At 25.7% G+C, this 19063-nt stretch overlaps 1 protein-coding gene across 2 annotated transcripts in view; it reads right to left on the bottom strand.

Moving 5' to 3' along the window:
- Positions 1-19063, bottom strand: part of LOC112601391 — a 188168-nt gene that overhangs the window by 149133 nt on the left and 19972 nt on the right. For both annotated transcript variants that reach the window (XM_025349011.1, XM_025349009.1), the window contains one exon: positions 14183-14506. In XM_025349011.1, the coding sequence (XP_025204796.1) occupies positions 14183-14405 (223 nt within the window). In that variant the 5' untranslated portion in view covers positions 14406-14506. The remainder of the gene's footprint in view (positions 1-14182; positions 14507-19063) is intronic.

Below are 19063 nucleotides of genomic sequence, written 5' to 3'. Positions count from 1 at the left end.
AGACATTTTATATTCATCTGAAATACTTAGATCAGATAAAGTGCTAGATTAGGTGATGCTGAACTGATTTGTTTTCTTGTACGTTGTACTATACGTTTTAATTGGTTGATTGGTGGTAGTTGACTAGCAATATTAATATTAGTATAAACAGTTTAAAAAAAAATTATTATATTATAATAATATTTCTTTGATTATAAAATAAATACATACTTTAGCTGTAACTACTCCAATAACAACATGTGTAGTTAATTGTGAAGTTTTAGCAACTCCTTTTTCTTCATTGACAAATTATTTACATTTTCATAATATCTGGTACATGTGTATAATCAATGTATTTAACGACGTTTCTTCTTTTGTGTGAACACGACCACGGCAATTTAATTTCTTATGTCATTACATTTCCAAATATTTTTTTCATTAATGTATAAAATGATTGTATACTAATAAATTTTCATCTTTCTGATTTAATACATACATTAACGCCATAATATTAATTAAATAATTAATACAATTTAATTTAATTAATTTAATAATATATTTTAGCACACTTCACACGCGTTAAATCCCAAACGGCAGAAGCGAACTGATTAACCAACACTATGAAACTGCAGTTTCAATATCAGTATCATATTGTTATCGCGCTCAAATATTTATGTACCGTGATTAAATTGCTGGCGACCAAATGACCTTGCTCTTTTAACGCGCGCTCTTTTTACCGCGACACCATTTCTCCTATCTGCAGTTGACCGTTGGATCATAAACAAAGGTATTTCTAAACCCACGAAGGAAATTTTCCAGACTTAAACACACTCACACATCTATAATAAAATACACAATACACATGCATCATTTATGAGGATGGGTTTAACGGTTGTAAGTAAACTATGTGTGTGAAATTCGAAGTAGGATGCACAACAAGTCAGCGGTCGCTACAGCAATAATGATAGTGATGATGGTAATGATAATATGTAATAATAAAATAGCTAGCACGTTAGTCCTGTGACAGCTTTCACGCCGCGTTAACCTCCACTGTATGACCATGATTGCTGCGGACGGTCAACCCGAGAAGTTAAATATTTATATCGGAATTATTTATTACACAGTACAGTTACAAATAAATGCGCTTTTCCGAGAAAATACGGGATTCAATTTATTTTATTATGATTTATTATGATTTTTATACAACCACCACAATCTAAAAATTTATTTCTGTCAACTAAAACTATACGTCGTGCGTGCTCGGCTAAAATATGACGAATTACTTCACGTGATTAATACTTAAAACAAAATAAAAATGCTTAGGATTTCATACATTTAACAAAACATAGAGAAACTTATATGAATACGCGTATACGTGTGTAACTGAACAGTAAACTCGTATTTTTCAAAGCAGTCATACTGTGCAATTTTGTATACTAAGTACCAAAATTCAAAATAAAATAAGACGCATATGGTGTTATTCAACTAAAAAAAAAATCATGATGTTTATTTTATACATTAATAAAATTATTATTTTTGCATAAGATAATTTTTATTTATTATTATTATTTTTTTTTTCTTTAACTGTTATAGTTTATAAAGTATAACATATTCTACCTATAGTAAATGGAACGGAGCGAATATTGAAGACATTATTCGAGTATGAATTAATAATAAACTTTAAATCGAATTTTAACAATTCGTCGTAATAATTTTGTCCGTTTACCACGAATGTTAAGCATGATTTGTTCCCACGTCTGCTGTCGGATTTTTCTCGTTTGAAATACATTCAATATTGACGAGGTTATTTTTTTTTTTTGAGGGGGGGGGGACCATTTAACCTGAGGTGGTGGTTCAACCAAAAAAAAACACATCAATACGCTGTCGAAATCATACTTTAAAATTATACACAAAACTACAATTTCTATTTTGACATATGCTCTAAGACTCTATACATTATATTTAAGAGCCAAAAAATCAATCAAAGAAGAAACAAAATACAAATTTTTCCTGACACATATTTAATGATTAAAGTAAATTCTGATTTATTTTGAACGTTTAATTTATCTACCCAAGCAATAGTTGGGTATTAATTTTAATAAACAACGTAAATGTCTATATATGACTTATACAGGCAGCAGTAAATTTAACGGTATTCTACTCGTATTATAGATGTCCCACAATTTGGAGTATTTAAGTTCTCGACTTAACAGGAAAAGTGGAATAAGTAATAGAAGTATAGCAATCGGTGATAATTAAAAAAAAACCACATACACAATATGGAAATTAGTGTGTGAAAATGCGTTTATTTTGAAAAATCACGACATATGATTTCAAGTGAAGAATAAAATTATGGTTGTGAAAAATAAAGATATATTTATATTATAGGTGGTACAAGACCTCTTGACAGAAAAGAGCAAAAAATATTTTAAATAAAATATTATCATTATTTTGGCCACATTTTTAAACTGTTAATACAATTAAAAACAGTATTTATTTTTTTTATTTTTTTTAACTAAGCTAATATTAACTTATTAGAATTCGAATTTACTGGTTTTGAAATAAAAATATCAAACAAAATTTTATATTTTTAATTTGGTCGGTATATTCAAATTTAAATGTTTCAAAATCCAAGAATTAACTTGAAACAAAACGATAAATGGAGACATGTTAATATAATTGGGGAGCATAAGCAAGAATAAATTCGCAAGGATGGTAGGTGTATACCTTCTTCATAGTATTGCCTATAATCCATGGTAACTGAGCGAACAATGTAGTGCTGTACCAATGTAATATAATAACAGGGACATAATATCACGTATTTGTTGGGCAAAATCATTAAATAAGGCTGCAGTCAAGCACCATTCAGCGTTGCTAGCTCTCGGATAGGTGAACATTCAGGTTCTTAGTAACAAAACCATGTCCTACAAATGGAAACATGTGCTCTAAAAATCTACAATGACAAACAAAAATTCTCACAACTAATGGACTAATTTTCGCAGGTTAATTAAAATATACGGCTATTATATGGTTAGACTTTACATATAGTAACAATTTGGACCAAAATCATGAATAAAGAAGTCAAGATTTTTGATCAGCTTATTCTGGAAATCCAAGCAATGCTGTATGATTTAACAAGCCGGTACATGGCATATAGAATATATTAACTTTAAGACAAACAGGTACAGCCATAAAGTTGTATTACATATTTTGTTTTATTAAATTTAAAAGGATTACTACCAATAAGTCAACGGCCTTGTTCAAATATTGATATAAGACAGAATAATAAATTATACAAAATCATCATACATATCGACTTAGCGCTAATACATAAAATATGTATTTTATATCATGTACACTTATACACTCATAAGTTGTACATGTAAAACAGATACAAGTTTATTTCTATGTATATTAAATGCCATTATATCATAATGATATAATTATTATTGTTATTATCATAGTAAACGACATTTCCCATTCAATTTTCCTGTTTCCAGTATCAAGTACATCGGACGTTTTAATACCCTTTATAAACGGTACCACAAAGGTAATTTCAATACGTGCGTACCTAATCATTAGACAATGCATTCATCATAGCCACGATAGCTTTGTATCGACCATAACAGCGGTTTTTTCGCCGGATTCAATACAACAATATTATGTATACCTATTTGTGTCAATTAAGTTCCAATATTTTATCGACGTTCTATTCCTCGTCGTAAACCGTATAGAGTATAGAAAATACCATATAAATTTAACTCTTTTACTATATAGATTTTTATTTCAAGTAAACAAATTACCTATACTTTAATTGTATTTTTAAATTTTTGTTCGTGTATTGTAGAAATTAAAAAATAAATTTCATATTAATTATAATGCAAACATTTATACTATAAGTACAAGATACCAATTTGAAAAACCAATAAAAATAATAAATGTATTATATGAAAAACAAAACTAGCATAGTATGTAATAGTAGTCTATTTTATGCAGACAAATTTTTATTAACTTTACATCATTAAATTTAAATTTCAATACCATATATATATGTGTGTGTGTGTGTGTGTGTGAAAGTATATAAGTTGCAACAAATAAATAACAAACAAATATTTAATAACTAACAATGTAATATTTTTTATTTTAATCTGAGTAATAGGAATACATTATTTTTTTATTTTTTTTTTATTATTAATAAGAATTAATATTATTACCAAATTAGTTAATAAGCTCTTTCATTTCTATTAATTTAACTCTCTATACAAATATATAAGTAATGTAACACGGCATCAACTTTTAATAAATATTGCAAAATCCCTAGTTAGTTATGACTTATAAAATAACATCTGATAAAATTATAAGAATTTCAATATGAAAATTTATCATAAACCTCTAAATTAAAATCGTTAAATCGATTATAATAAATGTGTTCATGTTTGACCTTGTTTTTACAACCATAAAAAGCTAGAGCAAGTTCTCATATCAAGGTATTTTGCAAAAAAAATAACGCGCTCATATTTTCAAAATTATGTGAGACATATATTAATAATATTTTATATACTCATAATATGGGTTCTCTAGTAAAAAATAAATATAAAATGTTTAAAGTTATGTTCATTTTTTTTTTTTTTTAACAAAAACTATTTTCTACTATTTGTTACGTAGTAGTCGTAGACACTCTATAATACTTATTAAAAATATATTTATTTAATAAAAATTAATAATTTTATGATTTTTACTTCAAAAACAATATGCCATCGTAAAATATTATAACTCAATATCTGGATTGTCGACAATACTACTTTTTACATATTAAATATTTTAACTATATCTAGAGTTCAAGCTAATCTATTTTTATTTTTTAACCATTAGTTGTACTTATTGTACCTATATTTTTAATCAATATAGTAATTTAATTACCTTATAAATCATAAGATGCTTGATTAAAATTTAAAATGTTTAAGTCAGTACGTTTAACAGCATTTGTTTTTAATTGATTATCATCGGCAATCTATTTTACTACAAAAAAATTATATCTCATTATTTTAATTTTATAATAACCTCAAGACTAAATAAATACAAAAAGTCTTTGATAAATAAAATGCGAGTCGTATTAGTAAAATGCAAAACATTTTTACTATTACTTTTATTATTGTTATTAAGGCACTGATTGACTAAAAAACAAAACGAGTATGTATAATATAACACAAGACACCTGAGTACCGCCACAAAAACGGTATATTACGTATATATTATGCAAAGGTATATGTAAATATGAATATGTATCCTGTTCATAAACGTCAATTGTATTATTTATTAGTTTAAACCAAGGCTTGCAAACGTTATAATAACGTTATGATTATAACGTTATATTTGACAAAAAACGATTGAGATTTGTAACGTAATTATAACGGAAAACGATAAACATAAATAGTTAAATTACACAAAACAAAACATAACGCAAAACGTTAATTATAATATTTCATTAAATTAAATAATTAATTTTCAATTATTTAATAGTTATAATTTATAAAATATATTAAAAATTTTAATTCTGAATAACGATAAACACAATAACGTTAAATAACGTTTTAATTCTGAATAACGATAAACGCAAAAGTTAAATAACGTTTGAATTTTGAATAACGATAAACTCAAAATTTATATAACGGCTTAATTGTAAATAACGTAAAACAAATTATATTTTTTTTTTTCAAATGCAAGCCCTGAACTTTAGACCTTTGAAGTCGTTCTTTTAGAAGTTGCAGAATCATAAAAAATTACATTCCACAAACATAAAACAATATCTCATTTATTGTAGTCTTATATCATAATATAATACGAGGAATATGTCGATAACTTTAATTTGAACAAGAGCGGTGCGATACCGTTTCACTATGTCTTGAAGAGTACCTAACCTATACATGTAGGACACACTATAGCAAAATACATATATGTTTCCTATGGGAAATCCGTTTTCGCGCAACGATGATGATTAGGGCTATACAGGTTATTGCGGTTAAATACATTTCAAAGTTTGTAAAACACACAATATAATATAATATGAACAGAGTGATTCACCAAGCATGCTCGCCCACATTTTTCCTTTAAATAATTTAATAATTCGTTCAGATTCTGATTTTTTGAATTTGTATTATACTTAACTATCATATTTTTAAATACTTAGATTTATGAGATATTATGACAAACTTATTATTTTTTTATAAGTTCTATTATTTTTATCATAAATTATTGATTTGATTGTAGGTACTTGTAATGCAATCTTGTCATCAACGAGTAACATACGAATAAAAATAATTAATAAACAAAATGTTCAAATGAATTTGACTGCAATAAATATATAATATATAATATACATAATACAATATATTGAATTTTTACAATTGTTATTGCTTTTTATCGTAAAATAATTATGATTACTCATAAATTAAAATACAATTATAAAATCCGATGTCAAATACGCTCAACAACAATAACCCATACTTTATTTTTTAATACAAATAACAATCAAATTTTATTTTTGTTCTAAGAAAACAAACTATGTTATTTTGCAAAATGATTTAAAAGCATTGCTTTGAAAAACTTTAAGATATTTTTCTCAAAGCTCTTATTATTATTATTATTATTTTAAATGAAAAAAAACTCAAAAATATATTTTCGCAATAAAAAATATGATAAAAATATAGCTTAACGTTACAAAGCAGTCACGTCTTTATTTTCATTTTTACGCATATTGTACAGAATTCTTTAATAGAAAATTTATCTAATCAGTAAAATGAATCATTTTTATTCATTTTATGGGTAATTCAAAAGTTTTAAATGTTTATTTTAACATGTATATTGTACATATTATATTCATACTTATAATTATATTTAGTAATAAGATAAAATGTACGACGATTAGTCACACAATTATCTAATACTACAAATTTTAAAAATTTTAAATAAGTTGCTAATTACATTTTTGGGTATTTTATTTTCTGATGCTTAAATAATAATTGAAAATAATATATAAAAAAAAAATTAATAATGATGTAATTAGCGGGTTTTGTTCTCTACTACGCTGTCTACTTCTAATATTTTATCTAAAATGATTTTCATATTTCAACACTCACATCTGTCATTATTTTTATTTATTTTTTACCTTCATTAGGTTTTGAATAATATTTTTAAATTTTCTATGTAATAGAAATACAAATATTAACAAAATTTAAAAATATCCATAAATGCTTAAAATGTTTTGTAAAATAAAATTATAAATGTTATTCAGTTGTATCATAAAAAACTAAGTTATCTTGAGAAATTAAACATATCAAATATATTTAAAAGGTATTTTTTAAATATTATATTAATGTGAATTAAAATATTCTAAATTACCATTAATAAAACACTTTTTATATAAAATGATTCTTATTTAAATAAGTAATACAATATTATATTATTAAAATTGACTATAACTAAAATAAATTATTTATAATTAAACGATAATCTACGTAATACTATTATAATTTGCAAGCTTTTGGTTTATTCCCACTAACATCATAATATTTTAATTATATTATGAACTAATTGAATACTATATTAAGTACTAAAATTGCATAAATAATACATCGTGTTATCACAATTTTATTATTACACTAAGAACCCGATGAAAACATAATATTATATTATATTTTATGGCATACGTATATTTTGTATAATAGTATTTTGTTTGATTTTCACACTTCTGCAGCTACAATAGATTATTATTTTTCCGAGAACCTTACTACGCAAACCGTACTTAGTAGAATTCCGTTCGCATACACAAAATAAACATATATTGATTAAAAAAGACTAATATTTTTCCAAACACATATTTTATGTATAAATACTTGCAGAATATCTTACTGAAAGTTTAGTGCAATTTCTTTCGTTCATCTCCTCGAAATTATTTTATTAAGAAACAGATATACCATTTTGTTTCGTGTTTTCTTCCATCACTTTCTCTTTCTTTCTGTATGTATATCCAAAAAGTTGAAACCCATCACCTGTCCAACATGCCGAACTACGTATAGTTACAAATATTGGTGGTAAGGACATTAATACTATTTAAACTCACAAGAAAAACATCGAGTCCAAACTACAGACGTAATTAGACGTATTGGATTTTGCAAAAACAAAAACAACGGAAAAAAAATAGACCAAACATACACGAGATAAACAGAACCAATGCAATAGTATAGCGCAAAGTACAAATAGAATTCTATAATCGAATACGGTCCATACAAAACGGGTCCGAAAAGAAAACAAACGCTCCAGAACTTTTACAAACGTATTAAACACGAGTTGTAACTTTTTTAAAACAAAACATTTTCTCAGAAATGTTATTTAATTATTTTTATATCATATACATTATTTCTTCTTTGAAAAATTTCAACAAATTTAATATTTTAGATTAGTAGATATTGATGTATTGGTCTTATAATATGTGTGTGTTGTATTAGTCTCTTAAAATATTTTTTATGGCTGAAAAAATATTTCAATATTGAGGATGATTTCTGCTAACAAATTAGATTTAGTTTATACATGGAATTTCTTATATTTTTCAGAATAATAAAGACAACTGAAAAAAAAATCATGAAAATAGAAATATCAAATATTTATAACGGTATTTTTTAAACTTGATAAAATTTTCAAAACATTTTTACTATTTTTTAGTTATTTTTAAGCATTTGAAATTTTCTACTTATATTTTTATTTTCTATAAATTATGATAAAAATGGTTTCCTAAGTTAAAAACTAATTTTAAAATGTTTACACTTTTTACTGTATATTGTCAGTGCCTAAAAATCAATACCAATAATACATAATAAAATATTATGATTATATATACCTATTATATACTCAGATTCTAGCGCGAAAAAATCAATTTATTTTATTACTAGTATAAAAATATTTTATTAGTATTAGGTAAAATAAATATATTTTAAGATATTCTTTAAAACAGAGTTTTTCACACTGTCACAATTCAAAACCATTTTTCATATGAAATTATTTATCATCAATTAATCGAATTTAAAATGTGTATTGCAACGACCCAATCAATGATACAATACACCAGAAACCTTACTTCGATTTTTAATATAAGTTACGTTAATAATTTTAGTTTTTTGTGCTTTGGGTTCGCTTTTATTTCATAACTGTTATTATCTAAAATATTATCTTTAAAACAAATGTACGATTTATTTGACTTTACACTTCACAAATAAAAAAGTTATGAACAAAAACACAGTCATGAGAAAAATGAAAAAATCAATTAAGAATTTTTATTCACGGCGATAAAATGAAAAATAAGTGACTCAACTTTTTATATATTAACATAAAATTTCAAACCAGAAATTAAGATCCAAACGATTGATCAATTATATTCACTAAAACTTATGATCACAATAACATTATTGTAATGCTTATGTGTTCATTAAACGGTAACGGACTTTATGTTTAACATTCGTAGGTGAGTGGAGTTATTCACCGGCTTTTAGAATACTATAGACCATGTAGTATAATATAAATAAAATTATAGTCTTAAGTTGAATCCGTGTAAGTACTCAAATATGGTACTCAACAGTCACGTATATCATAAACATATATTTTATATAGAATGATAAACTGACAAACTAACAAATTTTAAGAACAAATACTGTTATCCGTTGAATATTGTAATTTTTTTATCTTAAACATTTTAAAAAAAGAGAGATATTTTCTTGCATTACTTTATATTTTAGTTAGTTCTACAAATAGAATAACTCTTATAGTTGGTTATTATAATAACTAATATATTTATATTACTAACTTTAAATCTTTCGTTATTACATTTATTTAAATTTTGATCTTTGGAATTTTTAGCTATAACTTAAATACTATATTTTTAGATGAATATATTATTCTGTGGTTTTAGGTATTGTTTCATGATAATATAAGCTTATTTTTCAAATTAAACTCATTGTTTTAACCATAAGTATAATTTGTTTGATGATTTAAAATTTAATGCATCAAAATTCAAACTAGTATTTCCTTTGTTATTAAACTATACAGTATGAGGATTTTAAGTCAAATAAAAAAATATAAATAATATTCAGTCTAGCACTTATAAATTCTAATAATTTTTATGGACATAAAAAACTAATTTATCAATATTAATTACTATAATTTTAAAATAACCATATCTCCAAGCCCATTTTCACGGATTCTTATCATTATTATTTGATGCATACGCGTACAATTCAATAATTTAGAAACTATTCGTTTGAATTTAAAAATACCTATGTATATATATATATATATCAACATAAAAAAAATTAAATTAATTATTTATAGTATTCTGTACTGACACTAATCTCGAGTCTTGTCAACAACACTTAAACCGTAACATAAAAAAATCAAATTATTTATCGTATTAAATATGTTATACTATAAGATTGCAAAAATCGGATTTTTAATTGGTTCGTTATTTATTCGTAAATTAAAAAATAGTGGTAAACATGCTCAGCTAATCGCTCTGTAATCTATATACATGAATTTTCTTACAAATAACTGATAAATATATACGTACGAGCACTTATTATATGAATTAATAATCTGCTGTTGATATCCAAAACTTATGTATCAACTATACCATCACAATATATGTATATCTTGCACAGCGATAGATACCATTATTATATAATATTACTATACCGTTCTGATAACGTTTTTGAATATTATACGCGCGTAAACGTATACTCGACTATTGTCGGCAAAAAATACTTTTGACGGTGCGATATTGCAACGTATACAAATTCAAACCATTGCAGTTGATTTCAAAGTAATATTTCAAAATATAATATACTTATTATAATATTATATTCAGTCACAATAATAATAACTATACCATAAATATTGTTATTGTATTCTTTGGGTAAAAATAACATTTCGATACCCCACTTATAGGTCTCTGTCTCACTATTAAATATACGTAAATAATAAACATAATATTTCACATACATAAAATACGATTTGATAAAATGGTGCATTTGAATCTTTTAACTATTTTAACCCTTATTAAATCGTATTAAATCGATAACAAGTGTAATATATCATTATGTTACATTAGCGATGTATAAATTAATTAATAATAATAAACATATTTATTATACTATTTTGTCTTATTATAAACTTAAAGAACACAAAAGAACTGTTTACGGTCGTAATTTCAACCATGAATTATCTTACAAGATTCACTATCATGTATCAATCGGCAAATTAATCAAAATAATTAACTTAATTAGATAGTTAAATTAAATCAATGTTAAAAATATTAACTTAACTTGGATAAAAATAAATCATTTGTATTTCCTTTTTTTCTTTTATGAACATCTGGATCAGACATAAATGATTGTGTAACTTTCAAAAATGTTTTAATAATAATAATAAATATTTTGCTGTTAATACATCTCTCTAACCCTTCTAATTACACACTAGAAGCTATAATTGTTTACGCTATGACATGTTATTAATTTAAAACTATTGGATAATATAAAGAATGATTAAATATTTATTTTTTTATATTTATATATATTTTCAGTATAATTCAGTAACATATTAATAACATACAGTAAATTATAGTAATAAGAGCTATTAAATAAATCGACTAAATTAAGTTAACTGGGAAAAGCTAAATTGTTACAGTGGGTTTTATAAGTAGATAGCTATTATCAAGTAAATTAAAAAAAAGTACAAACTAATTGAGTTAAAACGTTAAAAAAAAAACCAATCACTTAACTTGGCTTTAACTTTTGAACTAGTTGGTACTCAACTCACAATCAGCGTTTAATTAATTCAAATTCTAATTGAATAACAAATGCATAAACGTAGTAGGAAACTTATATAATCTGGTACATCGTTGGTGCTAGTATAATATTACATAGCATTTCCCAGTCAACGTAGGAATAAGATTCGGAATGGTGGTGCAGTGTGTTTTCTTTATTGTTGAAAAACGATATGGCCAGACATAACAATGACGCGTCGGGTCAACCATAATATATATACAACGATAATATACGGCGATCAATGGAGAACCTATATATATTCCATGTCGGAAAACTTACGACTACGTTCATCAAACAGTCAATCGTACGGTAAAAGAACTTTATTGATTCAGACAATGAACCAAAAACTTTATAAAAATGTATCTTTGGACAATTCTAAAAAATAAAATAAAATAAAAAGATGAAAATATAAAGACACCGTAAAACCAAACGAAACGCCGCAATCTCGAAACTGAGAGCTGCTTTATTTGCCCGCCCTAGGACTTAACGGAAATAACGTTTTACGCCCGAGTAAAAATACCTATGTGATTTGCATTTCGATATAGATAAGATGTATTTGTAAACTGAAAACTAGTTTATACTATTTATGAAGTTACACAATTATAATTACATAATTGTTATAACTAATAATTAACCAATGTATAAATTTAATTAGTAACTACTTTCCAATTCTTTTATTTTTTTTTTAGCAGTTTATAAATAATTTACATAATTTTATGTACTTTGTCATACAGGCATATTATTATAGTTAGGCTTCTATTAACTTTTCAAAATAAATGTATTTTTATTTTTCTCGAGCACTATCAACAACAGCACCTTAATTTTTAAATAATTCACATCAACTTTAGTGAACACATTGTTAACTGACATTATTAACATGAAAAAATAAATAAGTATGTCAAAAACAATAGTTACAAGTTATGATGTGGCTAACGTATTCTACCCTCTCCAGCAATAGTCGTAATCTGCCTCATTCATTGTTAAATTACCAACAAAAAAACATTATCACATTATTATTTGTTACACATTATCATATATTCTATCAATGAGAAAATGCAATCAAATTTGTTTACGAGATATGAAGTGGTCAGCAAGGATGGTGTGTATCAAAAAATTACTAACTTTGTCATAGTTGTCAACAAGTTCTTACCAACAAAAAAAAAAAAAAACTACTATAATCTACTACATGGATTTATGGATATAACCCCCATCCCAAAAATATATTTTAAGTATAGCCTTGAATCTAAGTTTGGTCATCATAACATAAGATAATAAATATTTTAAATCGTGCTTGTCATCAAAGTTTCCACCAATGGAGAATTGATTAATCAGTCATCAGTCTGAACAACTAACGAGATGTATAAAAAAAAAACGTACTAAAAGCGTGACACGATATTTTTTTCAGTAAATACAACTTGAAATACACCCCACTAGGTTGTTTAAAAAAAAAAAGAAAACATCAAATTGCTTTCTATATCATAAAATCATGTACACTGCTTTCGTATTTTTAAACAACGGTCGTTGGTTTTTTGATATTTTTATCTCAGATTCCGGAGCAGAATGTCTGCTGAAACTGTTGATAAATAAAATACCCAATGCAAAATCAACATACTACCTATATACAATGTTTACTGATGAATGTATAGAAATAGATGCAATGTAATGTTGTAATAACAAAAACGGCAAAGAACATATTTTGCATGCTTATCTTGTATGCAACTAATACAATATTTGTTAAATTGTTTCAGAAGTATATCAAGTTTTTGAATATGAAATGAAAAATATGAGATGTGCTTGACAAAAAACTTAATAAACTAAACAAAATCACTACAATAAAAAAGTTTTGTTTTCAACAAAATGTGTAATGAAACGCATATTTTATGTATAAATTATAAATTCGCTATATGATATGAGAAAAAAAGTAATCTGAACCGTTTTACTGACGGTTGAACACACTATCGGCGACGTAATATTGTACATCCCGTTTGCATGCCTCCAGGGCCGGTGTTAGATGGAGTCGAATCTCAAGTGAGTTTTCGTATCACGTGTCTTGTTTTCGAGGTGTACAATTACACTCTTCGTATACTGTCATCAATTTATTGTTATCACAAGACATTTATAATTATAATTAATTTTCTATCTTTAATAACTATTTTTTATTACAACAGTTATACAATATACCTACATCAGATATAGGAATGTGTAAATTGAACTTCGAAAATCAAGACAATATAATAGTTCATTTTTATGAAATACTCGTTGCAGTTAGGGGGGCCAGTAAAAACTTTTCAACGTGCTAAATTGTTTTTGAACTATATAAAACACGTGGTACTTACTCATTGTAGAATTCGCCTTCCTCAGGGTTGGACAAATCTTCCACAAACCGATCCGGAACGCGGCGGCCGTGTAGGCACCGTCCGTGCCCGGCACCCTGTACGGTTCCCTGGTGGTCACCCAAGAACCAGTCACAAAACCGATCAGCAGTATTGCCAGGGACGCGACGCCGAAAGCGACGCTAGTCCGGGATACGTTTTCCGGTGCTCGGCTCACCGCGCACATTTCGCCCGACGCTCAGCCACAGTACCAGCGAGTCACTGCTGTCGTCACGCGACCATCGCGACTCCGAGTCTCCGCTACAGAAAATACGGCAAGATTTTTACCTAAAACACCGTAGTGGTAATTAATGTTTTTATTATTATCGTTATACGGGTCATCTACGATATAAATCAATAACCGGCTAAATAACATAAATATACAGTAGCGTGATTCGCCAAGCATGCTCACCTACCTATTTGTAAGGATCGTTCAAGTATAATATTATATTAGTAATTAATGTTTACACTAAATTTTTAAAGATTTTTATCCTAAATACAAACATTTTAACTGAGAAACTATACTCGATTGAATTTTAAATTAGGTACATCAAAATTAAAAAAAAAAAATACCCACTAAATAATTAACAGTAAAAAAGGAAGATTTTCGTTTAAAAAACAGGAGCTTATATCACTACAGAACACTTCTTAAATAGTACAAAACATTTCAAAAATTTGAAAGTATAGACGTCTTTAAATATACATAATATTTTTAAATTCAGAAAATGAAACAAATAATAAAGATAAAATATAACAAATTAGTATTCAGTAAAACCAATAGCCTGTTAACAGAGTGAATTGACCTATTATCAAAGTTAAATGTGAGAAAATTATCCGAGCTTAATCGTTGACCTTTAGATATTTTTGATATTTAAATTTTTAAATAAGATATGAATATTGTAAATATTTTTATATTGTAAAGTGCTTATATTATCTAATTTAAAAACTAATACCCGAATTAATTTTTCTTCAAATATAAATTTAAAAGTTTGTCAATAATACTAAATTGTCACTATCAATTAATTAATTGAAAAAAACGTAATGAATTTTATAGTTTTTGATATTTTTGGTTTTATTTTGAGCTAATTTATTTTTTAGTTGCAAGGGCTCACTCGTTACGACAAACGCACTAATAATTCTATATTTCTATATATTATCATCTTATCACTTAAGTCATCATTAATCGTTTTATCTTAATTTTTATTTTTAATTGACAACTAAATCTATGAACTGTGTAGAACAAATTTACGCAAATATATATTTACAAAAACATAGATTATATTTTAAAATGATTAATTTATATTATTTAAGTATGCAGTAAAAATATAGTATTTAAAAAATTTCAGTAATTCTTCCCTTAAACAAAGTCACACGTGGATTTAAAATTTTAAAATTATTATTATTATTTTTAATTTTTTCCAACTCAAGCCCTTTTATGTTTAACACAAGTACATTCACTGCCAAGTAGACCGATGTGTATAATACCGATAGCAGTATTATTATTATTACACTTGCTCACACAAAATATTAAGCAGCTTAACTAAACATTAAGTACATATGATTGTTTTTATCAATAGATTGGTCTTTAAACGGTTTGCGTGTTATATATTATTAAGTGCATAAAGTTGTACTGCGCGTGTATTTATAACAGCCGAACAATTTTTACGAGAAACCGTTTAAAATATATTTCCGAGATCACCATACACATGTATATACCTACATTCATTTGTAGAACTCTCTTATTGTATAGAAAAAAAATAAAATCCATTTTTTCCTTCACAAAACCACATATGCCAGCCACGCTTTCGTGTAGATGTTTTCCGCTCAGTTAACCCTTACTTGTATAATATAGACGACTGCCGATCGATCGATATAAGTACTCAGCTAACAGGATACGTAAAGAAAAACTATCTGCGTATCCACGAATCTACGTATTAAGTGAGGTAAAATTCTTTTGTGAGAACACGTTTAGGTCTACGACTTCACGATATCATCAACCGGAGGCAAAGGATAAGACCATCAACAACGAACGAGAATATTATTTATACACAATAGAATATCATAATAAAATATAAAATTGTCACTTGCGCGGTCCGAAACCCGTACCATCGCCAACTATCCGTTATCCGTAAATTATTATTTGCATTGATATTAATGTATTTTTATGTCATTTATTTTCCAGATGTCAACTTGATTACAACGAATTATGGTGTGTATAATTTAATCGCATAATTAAGCACTACTAATTGAACAAATTAACTGATCCTTTCAAAGTGTAATACGTACGATTTGACCAAATATTTTATCAACTATCTAATATCTAAGCCCAGTTTGGTGTAAGAATAATATATAGAACTTAAAACATTAACATACAAACATAAAAAACATAATATAACTTACTGTACCTAACTTATATGATTTAATGATATTGACTCAATACTAAAAATAAATTATTTTAATGCATAATTTTAGTACATTTTAATAGGATATAAGAAGAATATTTAAAATTTTTTAGAAAGATTACCATAATACTTTAAACTTTTAAAAACCTAAAAATCTGCTCTCTATATTTAAGATATTTACGACATGTTATGTATCATAATATTATTACATCATCAAATCTTACTGGACTGAATATCGTTTACTTTTCTATTATACGACGATATATTTTTTAATCATTAAGTATTTGATTCAACATGTAATTTATTATTACTTACAAATTATTTCACTTTCCAAGATGGCATTTTTAGTATGTCAAATAATTTTTTTTTTTTTTTAATACACCTCGTTTAATTCAGAATCCGTAATACAAGTATGCAATGTTGTTTTTAAAAATTTAAGGGAAACCAATGTATTTTTATTTTTATTTTATAAAAAAGTTTCCTTCACACAAAATTATTTATTATTAAATGCAGTATAAGATAGTATTAGTTCACCACACGAGATTATAATATTGATGGCCTTATTGTAATATATATTTTAGACAGCAAAATTTAATGCATAGCATCACTTAAATTATATTTACGCCAAATGATTATTAAAATGGGTATACATTAGCAATAACAGCGTTCAATTTGATATGTATACGTTTTTGCTTCAACTCACTACAGCTTTGAACGAACAGGATATTATTTTTTTTTTTAAACACAATGCATTCATTATTTCAATAACTATTAATGACTTTGAAAAAAGATTTTTTTTTGTACAAATGTATGTCGTTATACAAAACATAAATTTGGAAAAAAAAATTATATTTTTTTGTACTAACGCGCTGGATAGATGATCAGATTGAAGTCGCAAGGATAATACTAATTCGCTAATCTAAACTTATTACTAATATTATTTACTCATACGAAATTCTATTTATACATAATACGTGCACATCAAAATACTCCAAAAATATTGTACTTCAGAATATAAAGTAAAAATATTTGATGTTATTCAATTAATTAAAAAAGTTTAAAATAAACGACAATTAAAAAATATTAAAAAAATTATTTAAAGACAAAATAATAAATTTCTTGCGTCAAAAAAACTCTCTGTATAATATATGGTTTACAATAACACGGAGCAAAACTCTTTGGCCTCGGTGTAACAATAGAACGTCACTGCATTTGAATAGAAATAGCCGTCGAGCTCACATTATTTTTATTATTATTATTGTTGTTTTTATTTTTTTTTTTTTTTATTGATCCTTTTAAACATTGGCTGCTGGAGCCATTTAAGTCATATATTTTTTTTTTTACTTACATTAGTTACTCGCCTCATTATAAATCTTAAGAACATATAATGTGTAAATTACATATTAGTGTGTTTATATATTAAATATATAGGTACACTCAGACACTCTCGTATATACCAAAGACTAATAATTATTAATTATTGGCCAAATGATACAAAAATTAAATGTCTCGAGAAAAAGTTTCGGTTTGCATATTGCACAAAATATGTATTGTGTGTTTGCATTAGAATATCAATTATAAAGTCTTGTAAATATAATTTTTATTGATGTACGAGGTCTAAATGAGTAAATTGCTTTCATATTAAAGTTTTTGCAAATATTATCAATGGGTCGACCCATCGATAACTGTTTTTTTATCTATGTGATTTTTGACTATGATGAGTTATAGAGAAAATGTATAGTTATAAAAAAATGTTAAGTATTTTTTTAATATATCCATAAATTAAAAATATAAAAATTTAACTAATTTTTCATTTAATATAGGCAGTCATTACATAATATTGTTTTTCTTACACACTGATCTGTATAACATTTTATTATTAGGAATCTGCATACCTAAATATTATACTACAACTATCGAACGGTAAATATAACAACTTATCAATTTTCTTATAGCATGATAAAGCATAGAATATTATTGATTTCGTTCTACATTTTATACACGATTTGATTGAATTTAATTGAAAAAATAAATAAATATTAAATTACAAGCAGACCTTGTTGTTTATGAGATAGGTACCAAAAGGATTGACACTTTCTGAAATCGGACCCCTCACGTCCAGAAGGTCTGCAAGCTGCACATACAACATAGCGAAGATAATATATAGTTTTAACATTCAAAAAAATATCATTATACAGAAACATACTGAGAATTAGATAACGGTTTGGATACATCAACATTCATTTGGATCCTATTATCATTTTATATACTGGGTGATTCATCAAGCATGGTTGCCCCAGTTTTTACCTTTTATTATGAATTTATTCAAATCCTGAATTTTATACCGTAATTAAAGAAATACTACGGTGACATTAACTTCTTTTTTCAAATAAGAATCATCCTTTTTTCTAATAAATTTTTAATCAGATAACTGTTTAAAAAA

The sequence above is a fragment of the Melanaphis sacchari genome, unplaced genomic scaffold (genome assembly GCF_002803265.2).
Source record: "Melanaphis sacchari strain LSU unplaced genomic scaffold, SCAv2.0 Contig77_pilon_pilon, whole genome shotgun sequence".
In the NCBI taxonomy this organism is placed as follows: domain Eukaryota; kingdom Metazoa; phylum Arthropoda; class Insecta; order Hemiptera; family Aphididae; genus Melanaphis; species Melanaphis sacchari.
Note: the sequence above shows the minus strand (reverse complement) of the source record. Positions and strands in the feature narration are given on the sequence as shown.